This window comes from Mirounga angustirostris, unplaced genomic scaffold (assembly GCF_029215605.1).
Source record: "Mirounga angustirostris isolate CCGP_5_RB_7025 unplaced genomic scaffold, mMirAng1.0.hap1 SCAF_3, whole genome shotgun sequence".
NCBI lineage: Eukaryota > Metazoa > Chordata > Mammalia > Carnivora > Phocidae > Mirounga > Mirounga angustirostris.
In genome coordinates, this window is record NW_026991711.1 from 162,512,945 (window position 1) to 162,540,611 (window position 27,667).

At 42.2% G+C, this 27,667-nt stretch overlaps 2 protein-coding genes and 1 non-coding gene across 4 annotated transcripts in view; 2 read left to right on the plus strand and 1 right to left on the minus strand.

Annotated features, from left to right (window-relative positions):
* Positions 1–27,667, plus strand: part of KIAA2012 (KIAA2012 ortholog) — a 102,970-nt gene that overhangs the window by 62,999 nt on the left and 12,304 nt on the right. For both annotated transcript variants that reach the window (XM_045868196.3, XM_045868197.3), the window contains exons 14-16: positions 5,416–5,553; positions 14,281–14,353; positions 26,857–26,947. In XM_045868196.3, coding sequence (XP_045724152.1) covers positions 5,416–5,553; positions 14,281–14,353; positions 26,857–26,947 — 302 coding nt within the window. The remainder of the gene's footprint in view (positions 1–5,415; positions 5,554–14,280; positions 14,354–26,856; positions 26,948–27,667) is intronic.
* Positions 9,457–27,667, minus strand: part of SUMO1 (small ubiquitin like modifier 1) — a 59,337-nt gene continuing 41,126 nt past the window's right edge. The window contains exon 5 of the mRNA XM_064586929.1: positions 9,457–9,597. Within this exon, the coding sequence (XP_064442999.1) occupies positions 9,544–9,597 (54 nt within the window). The 3' untranslated portion in view covers positions 9,457–9,543. The remainder of the gene's footprint in view (positions 9,598–27,667) is intronic.
* On the plus strand, positions 12,638–12,744 carry LOC123839984 (U6 spliceosomal RNA). The gene has a single exon (XR_006789820.1). It is a non-coding gene; the product is annotated as a U6 spliceosomal RNA (small nuclear RNA).

The window sequence follows — 27,667 nt, forward strand, 5'->3', positions numbered from 1 at the left end:
GGTGGCCAAGATGAACAGGATGAACCCAGGTGATGGGCACATGGACTGCTGGGCACCCTTGGGATGAGTGGAACCACACCATGGTTTATGGTCCTTCTCCTCCGAAAGAGGCCGAGCAGGCAGACCAGTTTATTGAATTGAGATCCTGGTATTCTGTCTGGCCTCCTAAAGACGAGAGGTCTTCTGCTCCTCCAGGCCAAGGAAACCTAGACAGAGATAAGGTCTCAGAGGGGGACCTGGGCTGGTTGGGGTCCCTGACTTTGCACAGGCTGGGTCCCCTCCCAGTTACCCTGAGTTGGTAGTGTATACAGAGCCCCTGGCCCACTCAGATCCTTCCCCAAGCAGCCCAGTCATAGGGAGCCCTGAAGGGCTCCATTCTCCCTCAGCTCCCACTGTGTCCCCATTCGTACCGCCCATTTTTAGTTCCACAGGCAAGAAGTAACAGGGCCTGAGAAGGCCAAGTGCTGGGGAACTGGCCAGACCCTTCAGCCCATGGCTCCCTGGCAGGAGTGGCCCTTTCCAGGATTTGGTCCCCACCCACCCAGTAGGGAGCATGGTGAGGGGGAAGCTCAGAATCCTAGCCCTCCTCACCCCTCCCCACCCCCAGTGACTAAATCTCTCAGATCTGTCCATCCCCGCTGGGATTCAGAGTCCCCCCAGCCCCCAAGAAAGTGGAGGGACAGACCCTCAGCCAAGGAGGGGGGCCTGGTGGTCCAAAGGAGAGACTGGCTCTTTTCCTTTTGTTTGCTCACAGGAGGGGACAAATGCCCTGTGTGCACAGAGGTTTGATGTGACAACTTGATAGACCACATAAGGGTTTCAGCAAAGGCCTCCCGACCCTGCTCTCCATGCATTAAGATAATGATGGGGTGTGTGCCCCAGCACATTTCAGATCTTGGCTACAAAGGCCCTCCTTCCTTCTGTTTTCCTCCTCCAGCTCAGCTTGCCCACAGGTTCCCAGAGACTCTTGGCAGCTTTCTCTCGGGCAGAATGAAGTTGTGAGCTGCGTGGGAGGCAGTTAGACAGTGAGAGTGTTGCAGCCTCCTTAATGAGGGACAATGGCTCTTCTTGGAGCTGTTAAGCCGCAGCTATGGAGATGGGGAACCCCAACTAGAAAGGAGTGGGAGAAGTAAGGAGGAGGGTCTGAGAGATGCCTGCAGGACAGATCTGTATCTTTGGTGGCTCTGTGGGACGCATGGGTGGAGATCTAGCTGACTGAGTTTAGAACCTGCTTTCCTTCTTCAGGTAAGACGTTCCAGTGACTTTAGAGCCAACCCATTGTGGCGACCCTTCAAAATAGACAAGCTGCAAGGAGGAGGGCAAATTACCAGAGGGAAGGGCTTTTCTTTAAGTTTGGGGCTCAGATATTACGGGAATCAGAAAGGAATGGTATTTATTTAATGGACATCCTCCGTAAGTTTTCCTGCGTTATGTATGTGTGCATCTGGGTATTTGTATTACAGCCCATAGCTCTCTCTTGTTCTGGCTTTCAACTGAATCACATTATGTTTACAGAAAGATAATAATCCTGGATTTTCCATGGCACTCTCTGTCAGAGTATAAGATTAGCTCTTGAATTCATTAACAGCCATCTCCTTTTAAATGTCAGATAACTTTTTAAATGCCAAGTACTTACGCAACACCTTCTGTGCAATTCAAATCAGCTTTACCAAATTAACTCATTCATTAATCTTTATTGTTTCATTTACTGAAGAGAAAGGCTTCCAGGTGTTTTTAGCAGAACATGAAAATATTAGTTACAATACGGTATAGGTGGGTTTTGATTTTCTGCTAAACATTTCACCCTTCCACCAGTTTTGTAATCATTCCCACTGAAGCCTGCACAAAAAAAGACACAAAAAAGCTTCAGGTATCTCTGCTTTCTACCACTTCCCCCATTTTCCTTCCCTTCTGTCTATCTTTGCGCTTTCTTCCCCCTTCTGCATCTTCAGATACCTTGACTCCTGTTTACTATTTATTCTGCTGTCTTCACTCTCAAAATAGCCCAAGAGTTGCAAGGGTCAATTATGATGGCTCTTCCACCCAGAAAACAGAAGGGTGCCTCTAGGGAGCCCAGAGGGCAGGTCAGAACAGGCTTAGCAATCAGGAATTCCACTTTCCTTTTCAGAGGACCCCTGCCTGGTTTTACCTCTGAATAATCAGATACAGGCTACTCTGACAGCTAAAGATAGAGCCTTCCATGGTTGACTCCTTCTTGTCACCCAGCTCTCTGCTCCAGTCATCTCAGAAAGGTCTTTCCTCGCCACCCAAAGACAAGTCCCACCCCTTCCCCTCAACCTCCATCCTATGCCATTTCATTGTCTTCATAGACTTATCACTATCTAAAATCATTCTGCTTTTGTACATGTTTGTTTGTCTGACACATATCACCGAGTAAATATCAGCTTAATGAATAAATGCAAACCCATCCCAACACATGGCTTTCTTGCCTGGCTTTAACTTTCTTGACTCTTTCCTCCTCTTCTTACCACCTCCCAGAATCCTCTTCATATATTTAATCTTTTCTTTCCTCCCATCTCTCACACCCCCTTCCATTATCATTTATTTGTTAGAACACTTGAATGTAATAAGCAAAAACAGTTCTTCGCATTCCAGTGACAATAGAGCCTTCATGAAGACATTCCATCAAGCTAGAATTCATGGCCCCAGAAGTTAAGGAGATGAGCCATACAGTCAAAAGAATTGTTTTATCAAAAGATTTACAGGCCGGGGACACCTGGATGGCTCAGTTGGTTAAGTGTCTGACTCTTGATCTCAGGCCGGGTCTGATCTCAGGGTCGTGAGTTCAAGCCCCATGTTGGGTTCCACGCTGGGCATGGAGCCTACTTAAGAAAAACCAAAAAAAAGATGTATAGGTCAGTGATTTGGAGAGACTTTTCTCAAAGCCTCTCAACTCCCTACTCTTCGGTCTGAGCCCCACATGAGGAGTTAAAGTAATTCTAGCCATTGGACCTGGCTATGACTATGCTTTTGTCTCCTGGGCTAACACAAAATCTGCTCTTGAAGATAATGGAGAAATTTCCCTCAAACCAGGATTGTCTGATTTCTATTATTGCACCCAGTGATTCATGCATGATTTTGGAAGCTAGAAAGCTTCAAAATTTTTGTCTGATTCTAGCTTAGACCAAATGTTTTCATTTGATCTAGAAACAGGAAGGGGCTGTCTCACTCCAAGGAGCTAATCAGATATACGACTGAGATGACAAAAAATTGGATATGTATTTGTCCAGAAAAGTCTTTAGCCACATTTCAAAACAAAGGAAATGGGTGGAGGTGTTCATCAAAATGATGGCTGTTTGTGGGGACCCACCTGTTAATTCATCATTAATACTTTAATATAAATGTTATAGGAGTGGGAGTTTATAATGGCCCAGAGAGACAGACATCTGAGATTTAGTCTCCTAGAAAATATGGAAATGATCAAATCCACACCCACAGTGATCTCATGGCATACTAGTGACCCCAGCAAATCAGCCCTGAAAAATAACAAATTTCCTCCTTGGAAATGAGGAGCCAGTGCTAGGCAGAGGACAGGTCTCTGGAGGTCTGCACATAATTCCTGTAGAGACGTCTTCACTGGCCTTCCCCATTGTAACTGAATTGGGCCATAACACATAGCTTGCCCCAATGTGATTGTTACTCTTTTGTTCAGCAAATACCTACCAAGTGTATATTTGTTTCCAGACCCTGTGCCAGGCACTGCTGTTACCTGGGAACAGCAAGTCATGGTTCCTGCCCTCATGGGGCTTATAGTCTAGTGGGGAGGCAAGTTGGCTGCACAGCATGAGCATCCTTGTGGGCAATGGGGGAAGTGCTCAGTACTGTGGGATGTCATGAAAGGCCCAGATGAGCCAGACCTGAAGAACAAGGAGGAATTAGAAGGGAGGCATGTGTTCTCAGGAGCGGGAAGGACATTGCATTGGGAACTGACAGGTCAGTGTTGGTGGTAGCTCTTTGCACTTGCTATTCCCACAGTGAGGTAAACAGTTCCTGCAGAGAGTCCCACAGCACCTGCCCTGGCCTTTTTCAGAGCTTTGCTCAAACATCACTTTTTTTTTTTTTTTTTAAGATTTTATTTTATTTATTTGAGAGAGAGAAAGAACGGACGTAGGCAAAGGGGCAGACAGAGGCAGAGGGAGAAGCAGGCTCCCAGCCGAACAGAGAGCTGGATGCGGGGCTCAGTCCCAGGACCCCAGAATCACGACCCGAGCCAAAGGCAGATGTTTAACTGACTGAGCCACCCAGTCACCCCTCAAACATCACTTTCTTATGGGGCCTTCCCCCAAGTACCCTGCTTAAAATTGCAGCCTCGACTGCCATCCCCAGCTACTCCTTACTCCCCTCTCTGCTTTATTTTTCTTCATATCACAAATCACTAGCAGACATAACTTATGTTTACTTGTTTGTTATCTCTTCCCTCCCAATGGAATGTGTCTGCCATTTTCACAAGGGTGGAGACTTCTGTCTGCCTCTTGCACTGTCATATCTGCTCTACTGGGCATAGAAAAGTCACTCAATAAGTATTTGCTGAAGGACAGAATGAGGCAGGAGAGATGGTCCAGGGCCAGGCAAGAAGGGTCTTTTAAGTGGGTTGGCCTTCATGCTGAGGGCCAGGGCCTTTTAATGTTTTCAGCAGAGGAGAAGACTGGTGTGGTCCACTTTGCATCTTGGAAAGATCACCCAGCTTGCAGTATGGAGCATGGGCTGGAAACAACTTCAGATCAAACTTTGTTGTGCTCTGAATCATGACATCATTGGCTTGTTGTAGTAACAGGAGAGAGTGTGGCCCAAGAGATTGAAGAGGCCCCAGGGCCTCCCATTCTTCCTTCCCTCTTGCTAGATTCGCTCAAATCACTCCTCCTAACACATCAAATACATTTTAAGCTTGCAAATAAACTGGAATCTTGCTATAACTTTATCTACAAGGTAGATTTGATAACCGTTTGTGGAAGCCATACAAGTATTGAAAAGATCTCATTAAAAAAACGAGTCTGGGGCAGATGGTGATTTCAGCTCTGCCATTTACCAGCTGTTATGGCTTTAGGCAAGTTACGTTAAGTAACTCCCAGAACCTCTGGTTCCTCATCTGTGAAATGGGAATAACAAGAACAGGGTTGTTGTGAGGATTGAATAAAATGATTACAATCGTGGGACACAGGAAGGTCCTTTTTTCCCCTTTGCCATTATACTGATCCCAGGTATGAATTAATAACCAGACTTGGATTATCCTCTATACATCTGGGTCCCCTGTGTCTTCAATGGTAAAAATAGGTGTTATGACTAGTGTTCCAACGATGAAAAATTACTTTCTATAAATATTTGGGGATTTAGACTAGCTCTTGTCGCACTGTATATCATTCCTATGAAAGTTGGGCTTTCTGCTTCTCTTCACAGGGAGCCCAGCAGTCCTTCGAGGCAGCAGCTCAGAAGATAGGAGAGCCTCAAAGTTGTATAAATAAAGGGCTGATATGTTCAAACAGAAAAGAATTTTACACGCGCAAGCTGCACATCGACATGACGCCGTTCCTGAAGGTGATCTCACACTGAGAAGGCGAGGGGTTTTATAGACACATACACAGGCATTCCAGTTAATACATTTCTGCATGGTGCAAAAACAGCTTCAGAAGTCCCTCAGAGTTCCTGCTTTATCAGAAGGGACAGAAAATAGGCAGTTTGTAGCAGATGAAGGAAGAACAAATTAGGACAGTAATCACAGCCAGCCATCGGGGACAAATCAGTTGGGTGTCTGGTTTGGGTGGTGGGGGACAGAGAAAAGAGGGTAGAAAGGATAACCTTGAACTACCTCATAAAACAAGCAAATATAATTCATTTTATCTTGACAGTAGCTAAAATAATTGTTACTCTTTTATCACCATAACTGAGTAGAGCTGGTATTTTGATTAGTGGAGAAGACTGATTCTTGGTAACTATTTACAAGTCAACTGCATATTCTCTTTGGATGTCTGACCTTATTTTCTGTTCTCTAAGAGTTCATTATTCTCCTAAGCTCAGCTTCATATCTAGTTAAGGGTACTCAGCGTTCCTATGGTGGGGATGTCATTTGTCCACCTTTGCAGTAGTCTCTTCTGCCCCAACATCTAACACAGTGCCTGGCACTGGAAGGTGCTCACTGAAGGCCCCATAAATTGGCCCCCTTCTAATCCAACAGCCCTCTGGCTTAGGGTCCTCTTCTTACCCATTCTTTGCCACCCCAAGAGCTGAATGAACTGGGAATAAATGATCAGGGAGTAAAAGAAACTAATCAGGAACCAAGCAAGGCTTGGCATGGAAGGATCTCTGATCCTTTGTACAACCCTAGAGAGCAACATCCCAGGCCCTTGATAAGAAATGACTAGGAGGGGGCGCCTGGGTGGCTCAGTTGGTTAAGCGACTGCCTTCGGCTCGGGTCATAATCCCGGAGTGCTGAGATCAAGTCCCACATCAGGCTCCCAGCTCAGCGGGGAGCCTGCTTCTCCCTCTGACCCTCTCCCCTCTCATGCTGTTTCTCTCTCTCTCTCTCAAATAAATAAATAAATAAAATCTTTTAAAAAAAAGAAAAAGAAATGACTAGGAGGGACACCTGGGTGACTCAGTCAGGTTAAGCGCCTGCCTTTGGCTCAAGTCCTGATCCCAGGGTTCTGGGATCGAGTTCCGCATCGGGCTCCCTGCTTGGTTGGGAGCCTGCTTCTCCCTCTGCCTGCCACTCCCCCAGCTTGTGCTTTCTCTCTCTCTCTCTCTCTCTCTGGCAAATAAATAAATAAATAAAATATATTAAAAATATTAAAAAATAAGATCTATTTTTTAAAAAAGTGACTAGGAAAGACAAACAGAGGAGAAGCAACCAAATACATGCAGGGTTCGTGATGGTGGCACTGTCTAATGCTGTAAGCTGTCAGAGACTTGGGAGGTCATGAGGGTCACCCTTCCAACCTCAGCTAATCCAGAGTTCTCAGGTTACATCTTCTCTGGGCTACTCCAATCCCAGCTCTGCAGTGTGGGGCTTCAGTGAAGAATCATGTATTTGTCCCCAAGCTATCTCACTCCATGACTGGGCTCTGCATTCCTCTGTTTCCTCTTAGATAGGCTCTTTCCCCATGTAACAAGGTGGTCACTCACTTCTCTTTTCTAGATCATTCTGGAACTGAATCTCATTGGCCAAACTTGGGTCACATGCCCATGCCCAAATGAATCACTGTGGCAAGGAAATTAGAATACACTAATTGGCCCAGCCTGAAGTCACAGGGACTAAAAGGGCAGAGGGGAGGAATATCTCAAAAAGAAAAAAGAGGGTCCTTATAACCACAATGAGAGAGAATGACTCTGGACGGCGGGGGATGCTACAAGTATTCAAAATAATTGCTTTAATTCGTTACTTATTATATTAGTTTGCTAGGACCACCAAACAAGGTACCACAGACTGGGTGGCTTAACAAATTTATTTTCTCACAATTCTGGAAGCCAGAAGTCTGAGATCTAGGTGTTGGCAGGGTTGGTTTCTTCTGAGGCCTTTCTCCTTGGCTTGTAGATGGCTGTCTTCTCTCTGTGTCTTCACCTGGTCTTCCCTCTGTGTGTGTCTGTGTCCTAGTCCTACTTCTTCTTATGAGGCACCAGTCATTGGATTAGAGCCCATGCCAATGATGAGCCCACCTCATTTTAAGTTTTTAAAGACCGTGTCTCCAAGTCCAATCACATTCTGAGGTACTGGTGGTAGACTTCCATATATTAATTTTGGAGGAACACCATTTAGTCCAAAATACTTATACTAATGAAACTATCCTTTTTTTCGTAGCATCAGTTTAGTTCTCCCCTTCGGGCCTAAAGAATTATGGTTAGTACTTCCCGGGATGGGCTATCATCAACATCATCACTACTCACTCATTCAATCCATGGTGAGCATCTGCTACCTACTATGTGTCTGGACCTTTCTGGGCATTTGGAATACATCAGCAAACAAAAGAGACCAGGATCCTTGTCTTGCCCTAGGCAACATATATAGTATGTCCAAAGGTGATAATTACTATGGAAATGAGATAAATATATTTATGGAGCATCTAGAAACTGCAGAATTCAGAGTGTAGAATTTTACATTTATTTTTGTGTATTTAGTGTCCATAGTGCTTTTAAGTTACACTTTCTGTTCAGCAATATTGGCGCTGTGTTACAGAGGGGAAGGCATTGTCATTCCCAAGGCCCAATTTCCAGTCAACACTTTCCAAGACTCACAGAAACTGTAACAGCCTGCTTCTGCAGGGGACCCATAGACCGCACACTCCCAGACTATCCTTACCCAAAAGATCACACCTTTTCTTGAGAATGTTCAGTGTTAAAAGCTCTCCTTAAGTAAACCTTCCCCTCTTGACATGGTAGCTCCTTGATTCTTAGGAAATCCTTAAGTATTGAAGAAAAGGGCTAATCTCAGGGCTTGTGTAGAAAAGAATGGTGAATCAACAGAGAAAAGTCCTGTCCTCAGCATCTAGAGCTTTATAGAAACCAGCTCATTCTGCACATGTCATTTATGCATTTCCTGCATATCCACAGGGCATTTCATTCATTTTTCCTGGTGCATGTAGGAAGCATTGCAAATTTCAGGGTTTGAGAGTAGGAGATAAAAGTACTGAGGCAGGAGGCGCCTGGGTGGCTCAGTCATTAAGCGTCTGCCTTTGGCTCAGGTCATGATCCCAGGGTCCTGGGATCGAGCCCCGCATCGGGCTCCCTGCTTGGTGGGAAACCTGCTTCTCCCTCTCCCACTCCCCCTGCTTGTGTTCCCTCTCTCGCTGTGTCTCTTTCTGTCAAGTAAATAAAATCTTAAAACAAAAAAAAAAAGAAAACTTTAAAAAATATATTGAGGCAGAAAAGGAGAATGGAAAGAGAGGCAAATAATCATAATTGCTGACATGACTGAGCACTTACTCTGTGCCAGGCTCTGTTCTAAATTTTACATGCAAGAACTCATTTAATTCACAAAATGAATCTAAGAAATAGGTAACATTTTCCCATTTTACAGATGAGAAAACTAAGGCATTGAGAGGCTAAGTAACTCCCTAAATGTCCTACAGTTAGTAAATGACAGAAACAAGATAAAGACAGCCCAGCTCCAGAGCCCATGTTTTCAACCATCTGCCATAAAGCCTCACTGCAGACCCCAAATGAGTGACCTTGTAACGCTTCTGGGTCTGTGCTTCCTCTTTAGTAAAATGAAAATAGTAACACTGGGACCTCCATAGCTGCCTCTCAACAGTGAGGTAAGAGTTACATGAAATAATAATCTTGAAAGAATGTTCACACCTACAAAAGATTCAATTCATAAAGGAGAAAGGAACAGACATTCGTTGATTCCTGCTTAGGACCAGGCCCATATTAGAACTTTATTTCATTTTCCCTCCCGCTTCCTGAGATCTCTGCTGTACAGATGAGGAAACGGGGCTGGTAAAATGAGCTGATGATTGGTGACACGACTGCCAGCAGAGAGCGCTAGGATTCAAAGCCACAAAACCCACAATACCCGATCTTGACGCGGTCAGTCTACTCTGTTCCTGTGAAGAATTTAATTGTACATCTTTGCTTTGGCTTCAGAACCTAGGAGAGGAGCAGAGAATTAATAATACATTTTAATCTTAATAACACAAGGTACCTGATGATTTTCATAAATCAATTTTCTTTATTAAAGAAAACGTGCAGGATCTCTATAATACACTAGAAAAGTACTACCTTGAAGTTGAAACTCTTAAATAAGATACTGATTTTCTTTTTTTTTTTTAAGATTTTATTTATTTATTTATTTTGAGAGAGAGAGAGAAAGCACTAGTTGGGGGGGTTGGGCAGAAGCAGAGGCAGGAGAGGGAGAAGCAGACTCCCCTGCTGACCAGGAGCCCAATGCGGGGCTCCATCCCAGAACCCCGGGATCACGACCCAAGCTGAAGGCAGACGCTTAACCGAATGAGCCACCCAGGTGCCTCTAGATACTGATTTTCTTCCGTTTTTAAGAAGCTGTTGAAATTAGTCCTTTAGATGCATGTATTTTGGCATGTTACACAGAATTTCCAAATGTATTTTCCTAAATAAGTCTTTCAAGAAGAAGCCTGTACAGTATTTACTCCCATTTCACAGATGGACAGAGTGAGGTGCAGAGACAGGTCGTGTAGCTGGCTGCTGGCCCACTGGAGCCCCACCTCTGACTCCTGCATCCCACGCTCCTCCGTTCTCCAGGAGCTCCTCATGAAAGCCTGCAGTGGGCCTGAAAGTACCAAGCTCAGATGGGGCACTATGCGTGAGGGTAGTGGGCAAGACTAGTGGAAGATTCTCCAACAAGAGACGAGAAGTGCAGGTCACCGGACCCAGCCCCTGTCCATTGAAGAAACTGAGGCTCAGGGTTTGAGTAAGTCGCATGCTCTGTAAGGCATCAAGTGTAGGAGTCAGGGCCTCCAGGCAGTCTGACTGCAGGACCTGCACCTCAGCCACTCAGGCAACTGTCTCGTGTCTGGTTTCAGCGCTGCAGTTTGTGTTTACAAAGTGTTTGTTACTATCCCCACCCACCCCAGCCCTATAATACCACACTGCTGCCAGTGCTCTTTCTAAATACAGCTCAGTCCTCTCACTGGTTTGCTTGAAATTTCTTACCATGTCCCCATTGGCCTTCTGGTAAAGTCTGGCATCAAAGATGTATTTCTTTTATAAATAGAGAGATAGAATAAATCCATTTTTTTTTTTAACTCCATCCTGCAACCCGCAAGATCTGGCCCATATCGAAAGCAGCCACACCACCCCACCTCCTGACCAGCACGGGCTGCTTCCTCTGCCAGGAACTACCCTATCTCCCCCTTCTCTGCAAGACTTAGCACCACGTCCCCTGGTAAACAAGCCTTCCCCAGACTAATTTAGCTTCACCTCCTGTGAGGTCCTGCAGAAACCTGTCATAATCTGTCACAACATGTATCAGAGCATTGCAGTGCTGAAGTTTTATGTCGTTTCTCCACAAGTCAGTGAACTGCTTACAAACAGATCCTTCAGCTTTGTGCTCCCAATGCCTAACACACAACCTGGCACACAACACTCCATCAGTGTTCATGGGCTGAAGGAACAGATGAAGAGCAAATGACTTGGCCAGAATAACCAAGCCGGGATCGAATTTTCAGTCCTTAGTTTGTTTCGCTCACTCACCAAGTGTTGTTATGTGCTTCAGTCACGGTTTAGTCATTGCATTTGTAATTCATACTAAAAATGACAAATTGCATTTTGTTTGGTTTAGGTTTTTTTTTTTAAGATTTTATTTATTTATTTGAGAGGGAGAGAGAGCACAGAGGCAGAGGGAGAAGCAGACTCCCCACTGAGCAAAGAGCCTGACGCAGGGCTCCATCCCAGGACCCTGAGATCATGACCTGAGCCAAAGGCAGATGCTTAACTGACTGAGCCACCCAGGTGCTCCTGGTTTAGTTTTTTTTTTTTATTGCTGTATAGTTGGCATACAATGTTATGTTAGTAGTTTTAGTTTTTTAATTCAAATTTTGAATGTGAAACATACTCAGACAGTCTTTGAAAATTTAAGTACAAAAGGGTATGTCTCTCAGCTCCCCTCCCCCCGGGTTCCACTGTTGCTAGCTTCCTGTGTGTCCTTCCTGACCTGTGGTACACATATATAAGCCAGCACACGTAGAGGAACACACAGACACATATTTTAAATTTATTTTTTTTTAAGATTTTTTTTTTTAATTTATTTGAGACAGAGAGAATGAGAGAAAGAGAGCACATGAGAGGGGGGAGGGGCAGAGGGAGAAGCAGGCTCCCTGCCGAGCAGGGAGCCCGATGCGGGACTCGATCCAGGGACTCCAGGATCATGACCTGAGCCGAAGGCAGTCGCTTAACCAACTGAGCCACCCAGGCGCCCCCAGACACATATTTTATACACACTGTAATATCATACACATTGTTCAGAGTCTTACATCTTTTTACTTAATAGAGCTTGGAGTTCTTCCTATGTTAATTCATAAAGAGATGCTTTTCATGGTTGTGTAATATTCCATTGTGCGAATTACCATAATTTATTTGACTAGTCCTCAAATGGTAGCACTTTTAGGTAGTTTCAAGTCTGTTGCAGTGAATGGCCTTAGGTATAAGTCACTTCTCATGTGTGTTCATATATTTAAACATGATAGGGTTTTTTTGTAGTTTTCTAAGCAACAGACAGAATTGCAAATTCAGACTACTTCTTTTTCTAACAGGGACCCACCAGAAGGTTCTTTAAAAGTCCTGACTCTCTCTGCCTCCATCTCCCCATCTGCGAAATGAAAATACTTCTTGCCACTGAAGGCTCATAGCTACATATTGTTAAGACTGAAGGTTTATCCTTCTTGTCTTTGAAATTCTTCCAAAGGAGCAAGCTTGTTTCTTCCTTTTAATCCAGTTTCCTGTTAGATTAAAAGGACTTATAAACAGGAATTTGTCTTTTAGTTTATCTCTTTTCTACTCTCATAACTTAGCAGTTTACAGAGACTGAGGTGGGTTTTCCTGTTGTAATTTTTCAAAAAACCTTTCCATTTATTTAGGGATGAATTTTTTTACTGTACCAAGGCTAAATCCACTTTGTCTCCAAAATGAGAAATGCAAAAGAAAGAAAATTACTGTGCTCACTTCGGCAGCACATTTACTAAAATTGGAATGATACAGAGAAGATTAGCACAGTCCCTGAATAAGGATGACACACAAACTCATGAAGCATTCCCTATTTTTTTGTACACCTAAAACTAATATAACACTGTATGTTAATGAACTGGAATTAAAATAAAAACTTAGGGGACACCTGGCTGACTCATTTGGAAGAGCATGATGTGACTCTTGATCCCAGAGTCGTAAGTTTGAGGTCCACATTAGGTACACAGATTACTAAAAAAAAAAAAAAAAACCTTAAAAAATAAATAAATAAAAACTTAAAAAGCCAAAAAAAAAAAAAAAAAGAAAATTATTTACCTGCCCTAGCTCTATTTTTTTTTACAGATTCATTTGTTTGTTTGTTTGTTTATTTACATAATCTCTATGCCCAGTGTGTGGCTCGAACTCACATACCTGAGATCAAGAGTCACATGCTCTTCCAACTGAGCCAGCCCTAGCTCCAGCTCTTTTATGTCAGACTATCTCATTGGCTACAAACACGAAGCCGACAAATGAGAAACACGCAGGGTAAAAAGCTATAGAGTAAGAAGAGAATGTCAAACAAATTAGCAGGTAATTAATTGTCTCTTCCCAAAGTAGCTTGGGCATTTGATAACAAAGTGGAAAAACTGATTGTCACTAAAGATTGAGGAACTTTGGTCCTAGGAGAGACTTCCAGGGCTCTCCATATCCAGTTCCTTCTCTGTAGCTGAAATGAAGATGTGGATTCAGCAGAGATCCAGGTGACAAAGGCCAAGAACTGGCTTCATCAGACACATGAGGCTTTACTTAAGTCATTGACTCTATCTGCCACATCACCTTGGCTACCAAAAACTGCTCTTCTATTAATGGTCGGTCTAGAGAAGAACAGTGACTGTCAATCCCAGTACATATTGGAATCAACCAAGAAGCCTTAAAATTGCCCTAGTTCCAGAAAGTCTGATTTTATGCTTTGGAGGTCAGGACTGGAAATCATATTTTTTAAAGCTCCTCAAATAATTCTAACTTTGCAGCCAGGATTGAGAACCGCTGTTACGGAGATTTCTAGATGGTGGATGGCACGCAGTTTGTATGACTGGGAGGAAGAAGGAAGAGGGGATTAGATGTGATAAGAAACCCAATCCGTGGTAATCCTGGAAACTCGACAAAAGGTCAATCTGACCCTCAGTACCTTCCATGTGTTCTCAAGATAAAGACCAAGACCTTAATCTACCTTCAAGGCCTTTGGATTCTGATTTGTCCCATCCTTCCCATTCTTTCAGTGTCTGCTCTCATCACCCCAGTCATCCATCAAGTCCCTGGAGGTACCTTGCTTCCTTTGTGAGTTGGCTGGCCTGTGGCGTTCTTCTTCCCATCCCAGTTAATGCCAGGCATGGAGCACTGTACACATGAATGGGTCAGCCCCCCCCAGGAGAAGTACAACTGAGACCCCACCAGTGCTCAACACCACAGCTAAGCCCACCCGGCTCTTTAGGGCTCTTCACACCAGTACTAGACTTTTTGGACACTGAAAGTTAAAATAAGCTGACAAGGAGAAGAAACAACTAAGAAAACTGGGTTTCCTTTCACCTTTATTTTATCTTACGTATTTTTTTTTATTATGTATTAACCTCATAGGAAAATGGAGATGAACTGGATGATCATGAAGAACCAGAAGGACCCCTTGGAGAAAATCATCAAGACACCCAAGGTAGAGACAGCTGGGTTGGTTTTTAAATCTTATCACAATACTTGTCTGAGGTTTGCACTGGTTCAAAGATGTTAATGCAGAATGACCCTTCCATTTCCTCTCAGGGCCAGAAGTCAGAAAACATGCCAAAGTGCTGAGTTCAGATGCTGATGGTTCTTAGCGCATCACCAACCAATTGATGATAACGTACTTTTATATCCTTGGACTTACTGAAAGATTTCTTTCCTGCCAGAGGCTGCAGATTAATGGAAGAACATCATGAAAAGTCTATATAAGCACCTCCACTTCTCTGTTCCTCCTGCCTGCACACGGGCTCTGATATGCAGGTGCAGGAGCTGAGGTTCCCTGCCTAGAGGGTTAATATTCCAGCAGAGGGGGCGACCAGTGTCTTTAGAGACCCAGAGTTTGTTGCCCCACCACCCTGAGTGGCCAGAGCTGTTCGAGTGTGGCTTCCTCCAAAAATGATGCTGCATTTAATAATGATGATTCTGGAAATATTGGGCCCAGAACTGGGCTTTTTGGCACAGTTCATATTCCCAGACTCTGAGCTAGACTCTAATCTCTTCCCTGAGGGCACCTGTGCATCTGCCTGATGCTGCAGTTGGGTAGACCCAGGCAGCAGGACTGTTCTTTATCCTCATTGCATCTTGCAGGTGTGGAAACTGATATGTGAGAGACTCTTGTGTTCCCAAGGGGTGGACACAGTGCCGGCCAGAAAGAATTGTTTGTTGTTTGCTATACAAAGGCATCCAGCAGAGGGAGCAAATAGGGGCCTGTGCTCCACTCTCAAAACCAAGCACCTCAGGACTGGGGGTCTCCACGCAGTGGGGGCTCCTTTTCCTACTCGGCCCTTCTCCAGGGGTGCCTTGCTTGGTTCACATAAGGTACTCTATGTAGGCTAGCAACAGCAGCTCTGGGCAGCTGAGTGGAGAACATGGGCTCTGCAGTTGGCCTAGCTCTGCCTTAACCCCTCTGTGCCTCAGTGTCCTTAACTGAGGCTGAAAACAGGACTCCCCTCATAAGGTTGCATGAGAAATAAACGAAGTAATTCATAGATAGTAGCCCTTTCACAAATATTAGTCTTGACTTGGATATCGTAATGATTAAATGTCTACCCTCTCACGGTCACAGTTTATCAACCTGTGAAATGACACCAGGACTCTTCCTATCTCCTCTAGAACCCATGAGGTGAGGGAGACTGTGAGAGCTCACTAGAGATAAATGTGCAAAGTCATGGATTTGGGATTTCACCCTAAACTTGGTATTTTTCGGTTTACATATTTTACTATTTCTTTCAGTTGACATTCTAGACAAAAATAATTTTTATACTCATTTTGAAAGATTTCATTGCTGGGGCACCTGGGTGGCTCTGTCGGTTGAGCGTAGGACTCTTGATTTTGGCTTGGGTCACGATCTCAGGGTCATGGGATCAAGCCCCACACAGGGTTCTGTGCTAGGTGTGGAGCCTGCCTGAGATTCTCTCTCTCTCCTTCTCCTTCTGCCCCCCCACCCCAGCTTGCATGTTCTCTCCCTCTTTAAAAAAAATTTTAAAAAGATTTCATTGCTTCTGCATATCAGACAATAAAATATTATGATAGTCCAATTTCTGGGTTTGGTCAAGCTTTTGAGCAGAGCTTTTGCTAAAATAAGTCTCCCACCCCCTCCATTTTCAAAGCTGAGTGACAGTAGCCAAGGAAACATGCTCCGGTCTTCAGACCTTTCATATCATAAGTCACATATGCAGAATGTGAACACTGATGAGGCTCCAGGATCCTGGCCGAGTGCAGTGGAGGTTTTAGGCAGTGCAGAACATGGCCAGATCTAAGCAATGACCAAGTCAGTTGAAACAGATTTCCTGTCTCATGACAGAGGGACGGGCTCCGGCTGAGTTCCATAAAGGTTATCCAGACAGTCTTTAATGCAGTGAAATATCACTGCAGAAAATTAAAGAAGGCATTTGCCTGTCTTGAATGATAAATGCTAATGTTTAAAAAGGATTTCAAATCTTTGAAGGAAAACAAGACGGCATGCCAAGGAATTTTTTTTTTTTAACTATTTAAGAATCGCTCTTCCCTTCATAGGTCTTACATCCAATTGCCAGGATTTTTTTTCCTACACTAAATTAAGTAGTGATCTTCATGTTTAGATTATGAGCAGTGAGCCAGTGCCATCTCCCCTGAGAATACCTTGAGTCTCAGACTCAGTGAGATTACTGCATGCAAGTTTTCACCAGACAAAGAGGGTTTGGAAAATTGCTTGTGTTAAGTACAAAACTTTCCTTTCCACCTCTTTTCCCTACCCCCACGGCCCAAAGAAAGAATAAAAATTCAATTTGTGTTTCTTTCCTAGGCCAGCAGTTTCAAGCTTCCAGTGTGCATTAGAACCACCTGAGAGCCTGTCCCCAGGGTTTCTGATTAGATCTGGGTTGAGGTCATAGAATTTACAATTTTAGTAAGGTTGCGGGTGATGCTAAGGGTGGGGGCACAGGGACCACACTTTGAGAATCACTGCCCTGGGCCTTGCTTCTAGAATTTATTTATCTAAATTTAGCAGCGACTCAATTTCATCTGTTCTTTTGAAAATAATGGGGGTGGAAGGAGTGGAGGGTACTGTCTAGGCAGAATCACAGTGATCAAGAGCACTGAGAGCAAGTCTGATTCTCTGGGTTCGGGTCCTGGTTTCCCCACTTACTAACTGCATGCCCTTGAGTATGCTACTAAACTCTGGGCATCTTTTTCTTCATCTGTAAAATGGAGGTACTAATACTCCTTATCTCATGAGGTGACTGAGAGATAAAGGAGCTAATCCGTGTAATGTATACGAATACCTGCTCACTAAAAGCTAGCTGTTTGTCTATTTCTTAAAAACCTTAATTTAGTAGCCATAAGTTGTACCTTGTCGGCAGAGACTGGTTCTAAGTTGGTAACATGATGATTACTTTCTAGATCAGCCTCAGTGACAGGGGGGCTTGATCTTGGGGATTGATTAAGTGAGTCCTCTGTGTAAGTCCTTTTTTTACTTAAGGCCAAGCGTGGGCAGCAGAGCCAGTCTGAATGAAGCAGTGTTACCGGCCTCTGCATTCTGTGAAGGGTTATGGAGTAATAGTGATGTAACCCCTTAGAATGTGGCAGAACTTTAGATATTCTTAGGAGGAGTTGGAGGTTTGGAGAGCCCTGCATGAGGTGCAGGGGTCCCTAATGAGTAGCCTAAAACAATGGTGGGGGGAGGGAGACAAAAGGCAGGTCTTATAGAAACCCTTAGAAACCAGTGAGCCATTTCTATTCTACCAGGATAAAAGGCTCAGAGCTTTATTCAAGAGATGGATGTGTAGTAGTTAGGATATTATACAAGCATTCTAACAGAGACCAAGATAAAGTGACTTCAAATAAGATGGAAGGTTTATTTCTCTCTCATGGAAACATCCAAGCTGGCAGGCAAGGGGTAGGACAGCTCTGTCCCCGTTCCTTCTCTCTGCCATCCCCTTTTGCCATTACCCTTCTCTACAGGGTCGGAGCTGGCTCTACATTTCCTCACCCTGAGGACAGGAGAGAAAACATCAGTGCTGGGCCCACTGCTGCCTTGTAGACGCCCAGTTCCCACTGGCCCAGTAGCTATAGGCGAGGTTTGAAGGCCTTTCCTCAGGGGCAGTTCCTGACTCCAGCAATAAACAGCTCCAGAGGGAGCAAATATAATGACTCCCCAGCCTGGGCAAAGAAGTGAGGAGTAGCCAGTGTTGCAAAAATTTCTCTTAAAGCTGTAGAAAAAATAGATCAGAAATGTGTGCCCAGGAGTTGAGACAGTGCCACTGCCCAGATTCTACAGCCTGGAAAGTGGTACTCCCTGCAAAGGGCTGCCACTTGATGTCAGTCGGGGCTCCTTTCTCCCTGATTTGCTCCCTGTGAGGCCTACGCAGTCTCCGTACCCTGCCAGGCTCTGCGGTCTAGAGCCCCAGTACTGGGCTCAGAATAACCTGCAAGTTCTTAGCAGCCTGGTTGATCTACACTCTCTGTTACTGCTTTATTTTTTGCTTCTGGAAAGTATTTCAAAGTCCTCCTTCATGGTGGGAAGTGGTCCGTCCTTAAGAATGTTTCTGGCTCATTCCACTTAACCCAGAATGGAAACCCCAGGGAAGTCCCCAGAATCCCAGAATACAGCTGTTGCCCCTTGATCCTGAAAATTCTCTTCACCTTCCAGGAAGTAAAGCTTCTATCTGACTTGAGACCCAAATTCATCAAAACCAAAAAGCAGCTGAAACTAGAGACAAGGACAACATAAGAAAGGAAATTTTCAGACCAATCTAATCTCACTTATGTCAAAGATGCAAAATTCCTGAGTAAAATATTAGCCAATCAAGTCCTTAAGCTTATATTTAAATATATAATATTTTATGATATATGGTGTGTGTGTGTGTATATATATATGTATATGTATGTGTGTGTGTACTGAATTCATGACTGAATTCGGTTTATCCCAGGAATTCAAAGATAGTCTAATATGGGAATGTCTGTTTATGTAATTCACATCAAGAGGTTCAAGGAGAAAAACCTTAGGGTCATCTCAATAGATACAAAAGGAAAAATAAATTTATGACATTCAGCCATTCATGATTTAAAACTACTAAAGTGGGAACAGAGGAAGACTTACTGATTTTAATAAAGAGTGCTACCAAAAACTTACAGTAAACATCACACTTTAATGGTAGAACTTTAAAAGCATTCTCTTGAGAGAAAGAACCAGGATAAGGACGCCCTCTGTCATTGCTTCTATTTCAACATTGTGGTAGCACGGTAGGGAAACCAAAGGACAGAAAGGAGGAAATGACACTGTCATTATTCCCAGACAATAGTATTACTTATATGGAAAATCTGAGGGCCTCTACAGACAAGTTATTAAAAGACAAACAAAAATTCAGCAAGATTACTAAATATAGATCAACACATAAAAATCATTTGTGGAGAAACAATAGTGTGTCAAAACATAAAGCACAATTTATAATGCAATTTTAAGATCATTGTTATTATGGAAAACCCCAAACATACACAAAGATAAACAGAACAGCACAAGAATCCCACATCCCCAACTCCTCCCTTCTGTATTATTTTGAAACAAATTTCCCAGGCTCATATCATTTTACCTATACACATGAGTATATATATCTCTAAAAAACAAGAAAACACACTTTTTTTTTTAAGATTTTATTTATTTATTTATTTGACACAGAAAGAGCACAAGTAGGCAGAGCGGTAGACAGAGGGAGAGGGAGAAGCAGGAAGCCCAATGTGGGACTCGATCCCAGGACCCTGAAATGACCTGAGCCGAAGGCAGACGCTTAACTGACTGAGCCACCCAGGCGCCCCAAGAAAAGACACTTTTGACATAACTGTAATACCATCATTGCACCTAAAAATTAGAACTATTCTTTAATATAATTGAATATTCCATTTTTCAATGCTGTAATTGTCTCATAATTTATTTTAATTGTTTTAGAGTTTGTTTGTTTGCAATTGGTTGTTGTGGCCTTCACGTCTCCTTTAATTTATAGGCTCCCCCCCCCCATTTCTTTTTTTTTTTTTTTTACCCTCTGTTAGTTTATTTTTAGGAAATTGAGTCACTTGTCCTATAGAGTTTCCCACAATCTAGATTTTGCTCTTGCTTCCTCATGGTGTAGTTTTATGTGTTTCTCTGTCTTCTATATTCCCCATAATAAAAATTAGTACTAGGATCTAGAGACCTGGTCAGATTCAGGTTTGGTTTTTCCTTTTAGCAAGACTGTTTCCTGGAAGGCATTGTATTCTTCCATCAGGACACATAATGTTCGCTTGTTCTCTTTGCGAGGCCAGCAGCTACAGATCTGTTCATTCACAGAGGCTACAAAATAGTGTTACTGAAATTCTGTTGTTCTTTCTCCATTCATTACTTGGAAAACTCCTACCAAAGGAAACAAAAGAACTTTCCTCTTCTACTGGTTATCCACTGGTACAGTTTATATAGGAAGGCAGGATAAATGTAATTTTTAAATATAACATATATATGTATAGATGTATATATATCTTACAAATAAATGTAAAAAAGATATGTGAGACTTTCTTGAAGAAATTATAAAATTTTGTTAAATTAAATGAAAATAGACCAAAATAAATATAATGTTCTATATAATGCTGTATATAATGTTCACAAATAGGAAAGTGACAATTTTCCCTACAAATTCAGTGCAACTACGGTTTTTTTAAATTCCCAGTTGGGTTTTTGGTACAACATGGTAAGTTGATCCCAAAATTCATAAAGGGGCCTAAAATAATAAAATTTTGAAGAAAAAGAGGCCAAATACTAAAATATCAAAAATATTAAATATCAAAAATCACTTTAAGGCCATAGGGACAGACAGAAGAGAATAGAGAATCCAGAAATAAATGCACCCATGTATGGAAACAATATATGGCAAAAGTATAAAGAATGATCTATTTTTCAGTATATAATTTTGAGATAACTGGTTATCCAATTTTTAAATCTTTACCTCACAAAATATCAGACGTATTTTTTGAAAAAGCAAAAAAAAAATGTTTTTTAAGATTTTATTTTTAAGTAATCTCTGCTCGAACTCACAACCCCAAGATCAAGAGTCTCATGCTCTTCTGACTGAGCCAACCCCCCTGAAAAAGCAAAAGTTTTAAATTTTTTGGAAGAAAATATAGAAGAATATCTTTATGAATTTGAGAAAGGAAAAAATTTCCTACCCATGATTCAAAATATAAACCATAAAGAAAATTATTGACAACTCTGGGCATATTAAAATTTAAGGTTTTTGACAAGACAGCAAAAACAAAGTTAAAAGGCAAATCACAGGGGTGCCTGGCTGGCTCAGTCAGTAAAGCATGTAACTCTTGATCTCGGGGTTGTGAGTTTGAGCCCCATGTTGGGTGTAGAGATTACCAAAATAAATAAATAAATAAATAAAATCTTTAAAAAAAAAAGACAAATCTTCGACTAGAAGACAATATCTGTAGTGCATAAAACCAACAAAGTATTAATATCAAAATGCAGCAAGAACTACTACAAATAGAGAAGGAAAAGACAATCAACCCAAGTAAAAAATGGCTAAAAGATATGAACAGGCAATTAACAGAAGACGGAAGCCTAAGTAAATGGCCATGTAAAAAAAGTCAACTTTGCTGCTAATCAGGAAAATTCAAACTAAAAAAAAGATATCATTTCATATATATATCAGATATATATCAGATTAGCTAAAATTTAAAAGTCCGCAAACACCCATTGTTTTTTGTTTTTTTTTTAAAGATTTTATTTATTTGACAGAGAGCGCAATAGCGAGAGCAGGAACACAAGCAGGGGGAGCGGGAGAGGGAGAAGCAGGCTTCCCACGGAGCAGGGAGCAGGATGCGGGGCTCGATCCCAGGACCCTGGGATCATGACCTGAGCCGAAGGCAGATGCCCAATGACTGAGCCACCCAGGCACCCCACGCAAACACCCATTGTTGATGAGGATATGGAGTTTTAGAAATTCAGAGCAATTTGGAAATATCCAATAAATTGAAGATGCATATACTTGCAACTCAACAATTTTATTCCCATGTATACCTTAGAGAAACTCTTTCATGTATGAAAAGTGACTTACTCAAGAAGGTTCATTGCAGCATTGTTTGTAATCACAAAAAAATTGGAAATAATCAAAACAGCCATCAGCAGCAAAACGGGTAAATAAATTATGGTATGTTTATACAATGGAATAGTGTCAGTAGCTTAAAATAAATGAAAGGAAACTATGTGTATTATCATGAATTAATCACAAAAACAAAATGGTAAGCAAAATAAATAAGTTGCAAAAGTTATATAAATGATGCTACTGATATAAGGATTTAACGTGTAAAATAGTATACATTGTTTATAAGTGCATTTATATATGGCGAAGATATAAACATATGCCTGAGGACACTGTAAAATCTTTTCCTTGGCCCTCCTAGGGTCCCTGGCTGGACCTAAAAATTAAACTGACACGGAGAAATTTAAGAGAAAAAAAGCACACAAATATATTTAACATAAATTTTTATGTGACACAGGAGCCTTCATAAGAAAGTGAGGATCCGGGGCGCCTGGGTGGCTCAGTTGGTTAAGCATCTGCCTTTGGCTCAGATCATGATCCCAGGGTCCTGGGATCGAGCCGCATGTTGGGCTTTCTGCTCAGCAAGGGAGCCTGCTTCTCCCTCTTCCTCTGCCCCTGCTCATGTGCTCTCTCTCTCACTAACTCTGTCTCTCAAATAAATAAATAAAATCTTTAAAAAAAAAAAAAAGTGAGGACCCAAAGAAATGGTTAAGTCTGAGTGTTTGTTTTAAATATTTTTTTTTAAAATAATCTCTACACCCAACATGGGGCTCAAACACACAGCCCCGAGATCAAGAGTTGCACACTCCACTGACTGAGCCACCCAGGCACACCCAAACCTGAGTATTTTTATACTAGGTTTGATGAAGAGTGGAAAGTTGTGGGCAAGTATAATAGGACTTAAAGGGAATGAGTTAAGGGTAATAAATTGGGAGAAACTTAATAAGTCCTGTTTGTTTGGATTCCTCTTGAAGTTTCTCCGTCTTCAGAGACAAGGATGCGTCTTTCCCGGGGGGGTGTGGGGCACCTCTCAAATGAGGGGGTTTTTTTAAAGATTTTATTTATTTGAGAGAGAGGGCACAAGGGGGGAGGGGCAAAGGGAGAGAGAGAAGCAGACTTGCTGCTGAGCAGAGAGCCCAATATGGGGCTCGATCCTAGGACCCTGAGATCATGACCTGAGCGTAAGGCAGACGCTTAACCAGCTGAGCCACCCAGGCGCCCTAATGAGGGTCTTATTACCTGCTTCAGGGGAGAAGGGTGCAGTGGTCAGAGAATCCTTCCTTCACGTGCTGTTCCTCAAATTCCTTCAGCTTGAAATATTTAATATGCGAAGGTGCTGTGTTTTGGGGTAGTGTGTTCAATTGACAAACACCAAATTTAAGAGAGTGGTTACCACTGAAGAGAGAATAAGAGAAATGGGATTGTATGTGATACCAAGAAGTCTTAGACTGTATCTGAAATGTTTTATTTCTTTAGAAAAAAATGTGAATCAGATATGGCAAAATGTTAAGATTCACAAAGTCTGGGTGGTAAGTACATGGGTGCTCACTATACAGTATTTCTTTTCTGTACTCTGCATTCTTAAAATACTTTACAGATTTTTTAAAAGCAGTTAAAAGTTATACACTATTGGGCACCTGGGTGGCTCAGTTGGTTAAGCGACTGCCTTCGGCTCACGTCATGATCCTGGAGTCCCGGGATCGAGTCCCGCATTGGGCTTCCTGCTCGGCAGGGAGTCTGCTTCGTCCTCTGACCCTATCCCCTCTCAGGTGTTCTCTCTCTCTCATTCTCTCTCTCTCAAATAAATAAATAAAATCTTTAAAAAAAAAAAAAGTTATACACTATTAAAGTACTGCCTTAGTTTATTCCAATACTTCCCAAATATCAGGTTATTATACTAGAGTGGGGTGGGGAGCTCTTTTCTACCATCCACCTCCCAGAACTGGCAGAGCTTCAATTCTAATCAATATGGTGAAATTACACCAACGTAGGACCTCAGGTTTTGGTCAATACAAATGCGCCCTCTGCTGGTCCTGTAGTGCCCTGTCCCAAAGTTCAAAAGCGCTATGAGGAGTCGTGAATGTCTTCAGTGAGACCCCTTTTACTGAGCCAGCCATGTTAGGGAATGAACCGCCCCCCCCAACTCAGAGTTCCCCTTATCATGAAGCTATTTAAATCAGCTCCAGCTCCCTGTTAATATTACATATGATCCAAAACAAAATAAATTCCAAGGTACCACCCCAATCAACCTTCCCAGTTTCCCCAGCCACCCTGTACATTAACAATTTTGACCCCACTGCTATATCGGGAGGTTGATATATGAGACAGTAGATGCCACCCTTAAAGTTTGGGAATGACAGAAAGAAAACTCAAGTAACAAAGACGCTCTGGGCTGGGAAGGAGTGGGGGTGTCACAGACAACTTGATTGCTGAAAAATGGATTAACTGTAGTATTAAGGGAATGATGTTGGTAGGATGACAGGTGAATTTTTTCTTTTCCAATCTTTCTTTAAAGTCATAATACAGGGGTGCCTGGGTGGCTCAGTCTTTAAGCGTCTGCCTTCGGCTCGGGTCATGATCCCAGGGTCCTGGGATCCAGCCCCGCATCGGGCTCCCTGCTCTGCGGGAAGCTGCTTCTCTCTCTCCCACTCCCCCTGCTTGTGTTCCCTCTCTCACTGTGCCTCTCTGTCAAATAAAAAAAAAAGTCATAATACCTATAAATAAACAAAATTGAGGAAAAATAAATTCACAGAAGAATCTACTGTTCAAAGAGAAAGAGAAATAGATACTGATTATTAGAGCCTTCCTTTTAAAAAGTTTTTTTATTTTTTGGTTTTGTTTTATTTTGTGTTAATATCCATTTTCCCCAATAAAATTTAAGCTCCCTGAAACTAGGAAACTAATGTTTCCATCCTACTCCCCACTGTATTCCCAGCACCTAGCACAATTCCCATACTAATAAGCATGTGATAAACGAAGGAAGTAAATGACATTTTCTCAGTATAAATCAGTACAAATTTTCTGGGGAACAATTTAGCAGTAAACACTATGCCTTAAATACTGTATATCCCTTAATAATCATAGATGTGAACAAAGAGTAGGTCTTAAACATTCCTTTCAAGGATATGTTATGCAAAGTTCTTATTAATTATAAAAAAATTTGAAACAATCTGAATTTTAAAAGTTAACATGTTTGGTTAAGTCAGTTATGGTACATCTGTACAATGAAATGCTATGCTGTTATTAAAATCATTTTTAGGAACAATTATAAGGGAAATTCTAATAACAAAAGTAAATTAAAATTATTATGTTGTTAATTCAATTAAAATGAGTATATGTTATATATGCATGGAAGTACATACACCAAAATATTTGCATTAATTGTATGTGAATAGAGTGATCATGGGTGAGGTTTTTTTGGTTCTTGTTGTTTATTTTTACCAAGTGCCAACACTGTTTGAGGTACTTTATTTGTATTAATATTTTTTCTTGGGCCACCTGGGTGGCTCAGTCGTTGGGCGTCTGCCTTCGGCTCGGGTCATGTCCCAGGGTCCTGGGATCGAGTCCCGCGTTGGGCTCTCTACTCAGCGGGGAGTCTGCTTCTCCCTCTCCCACTCCCCCTGCTTGTGTTCCCTCTTTCACTGTGTCTCTCTCTGTCAAATAAATAAGTAAAATCTTTAAAAATATTTTTTTTCTTTATTGAGGGATAATTGGCATATGATAAATTATACTTATTTAAATTTTACAATTAGGTAAGTTTTTTAAAGTGTTAAATAATACTATTTATTTTTCCTATAAAGATTTTAATGCAGTCAACTTCACTTTTTCTACTTTTTCTTAGGTCTTTTTTTAATATTTATTTGAGACAGAGAGAGAGAGAGCGCGCGTGCATAAGCAGTGGGAGGGGCAGAGAAACAGAAGCAGGAGGCTCCCCACTGAGCAGGGTGCCTGATGCGGGAATAGAGCCCAGGACTCTGGTCTCATGACCTGAGCCAAAGGCAGACAGTTAACCAACTGAGCCACCCAGGCGCCACTGTTTGTTTTTTTTCTAATCAATTTCATTTTCAGTGCTATAGCCACACTGGGGTTTTAAGAAGAAATCTAAATACACCATAGACCTCCTAATTTAACATATTATTTTCTTTTTCTGTTTTCTCTTCCAGCCCTTATTCATTTACATATGTATTTTGTAGAGTTCTAACACACTATCCTATAGTTTACATTTTTACTTCTTTATATCATATTTTCCATATTGCTTATTATCTTTTTTTTTTTTTTTAAGATTTTATTTATGCATTTGACAGAGAGACACACAGCGAGAGAGGGAACACAGGCAGGGGGAGTGGGAGAGGGAGAAGCAGGCTTCCCACGGAGCAGAGAGCCCAATGCAGGGCTCGATCCCAGGACCCCGGGATCATGACCTGAGCCAAAGGCAGACGCTTAACGACTGAGCCACCCAGGCGCCCCTGCTTATTATCTTTTTAACCATAATTTTAAATGTCAAATTAATGCATCATGAATTGTTTCCCCAATCTCCTATTGTTGAGCTGTTTCTAATTTTTACTTTGGACAAAAAGTTTGTTCTTTTGAATTATTTCCTCATGATAAATACCCAGAAGTGAGGTTCCTGATCAAAGACTGGAACATTTTTCTGGTTCTTGATACATACTGTCCTGGCACTTTCCCAAAGAGCCTACTAATTTTAATGTCACTTGCTATGTGCCAGCGCTGATTTGTGCAGCATTTGAGAATTTTCTAGGTATAACATACTTCATTGTGCTAATTTGCATGTTGTTGACTACTAACCAAGTAGATGTTTCTCCATGTCTGGGATTATTGTCTATCATCTGTTGTCCTTTGCTGTTAAGGATGCTCTTTGTCTTCACAGACCAGGAGCTGAAGAGTATGACCCCTGACCCTCTTGGTGCTTCCCTGGCAGACCACATGCAGCCCCCTGTGTCAGATACTGTCCAAAAGACGTAAGTGTTTGAAGTTGTAATGACATGGACGGCTCCACTTTTATTTCATGTTTGTTTGGTTTTTGTTTGTTTTAAAGTCATCTCTACACCCAACCTGGGGCTTGAACTCATGACCCCAGGATCAAGAATTACATTCTCTACTGGCTGAGCCAGCCAAGCGCCCCTCATTTTTCTTTGTTTTTAATTAATTGAATTTCTGTTTTTTCTAAGCATGAAGATTCTCAGGCCAACCGCATACTCTAACAGCTGAAATTGTTGTCTAAGAAACAGATTCTTGGGGAGGATTATATTGTGATATGTTTCCTCCTTCAACCATATTCTTTGGCTGGGTGGGTGAAGAACAAAGCTTAACAGTGTGGAAACCACTTTCTCCATTTGTCTATATAGCTGAGATCTACAGACATGCCTAGAAAGGTGAAGTCTGTCATCTCAACCTTGGTTTCTCCTCTCAACATTCACTCAGCTCTGGTAAAATAAACAATACTTAATAATACTAACACAAATTGCTAACATGTAGTAAGTGCTTCCTATGTGCTCACTCTGTGCTTACCCCAAGCTCATTGACCAAGGCTCGGCCAGTAGCCCCAGTCACCTGACCTCAGCCCCATTTGGCAGTGGCAGCTAGAACTATAGCCTCTTGTGACCCCCCGTGAGCATCAGTGACTTGAGAACCTGCCCTCACCTGCCTCCTGGTCTAAGGATTCCCTCCTGGGTCAAAAA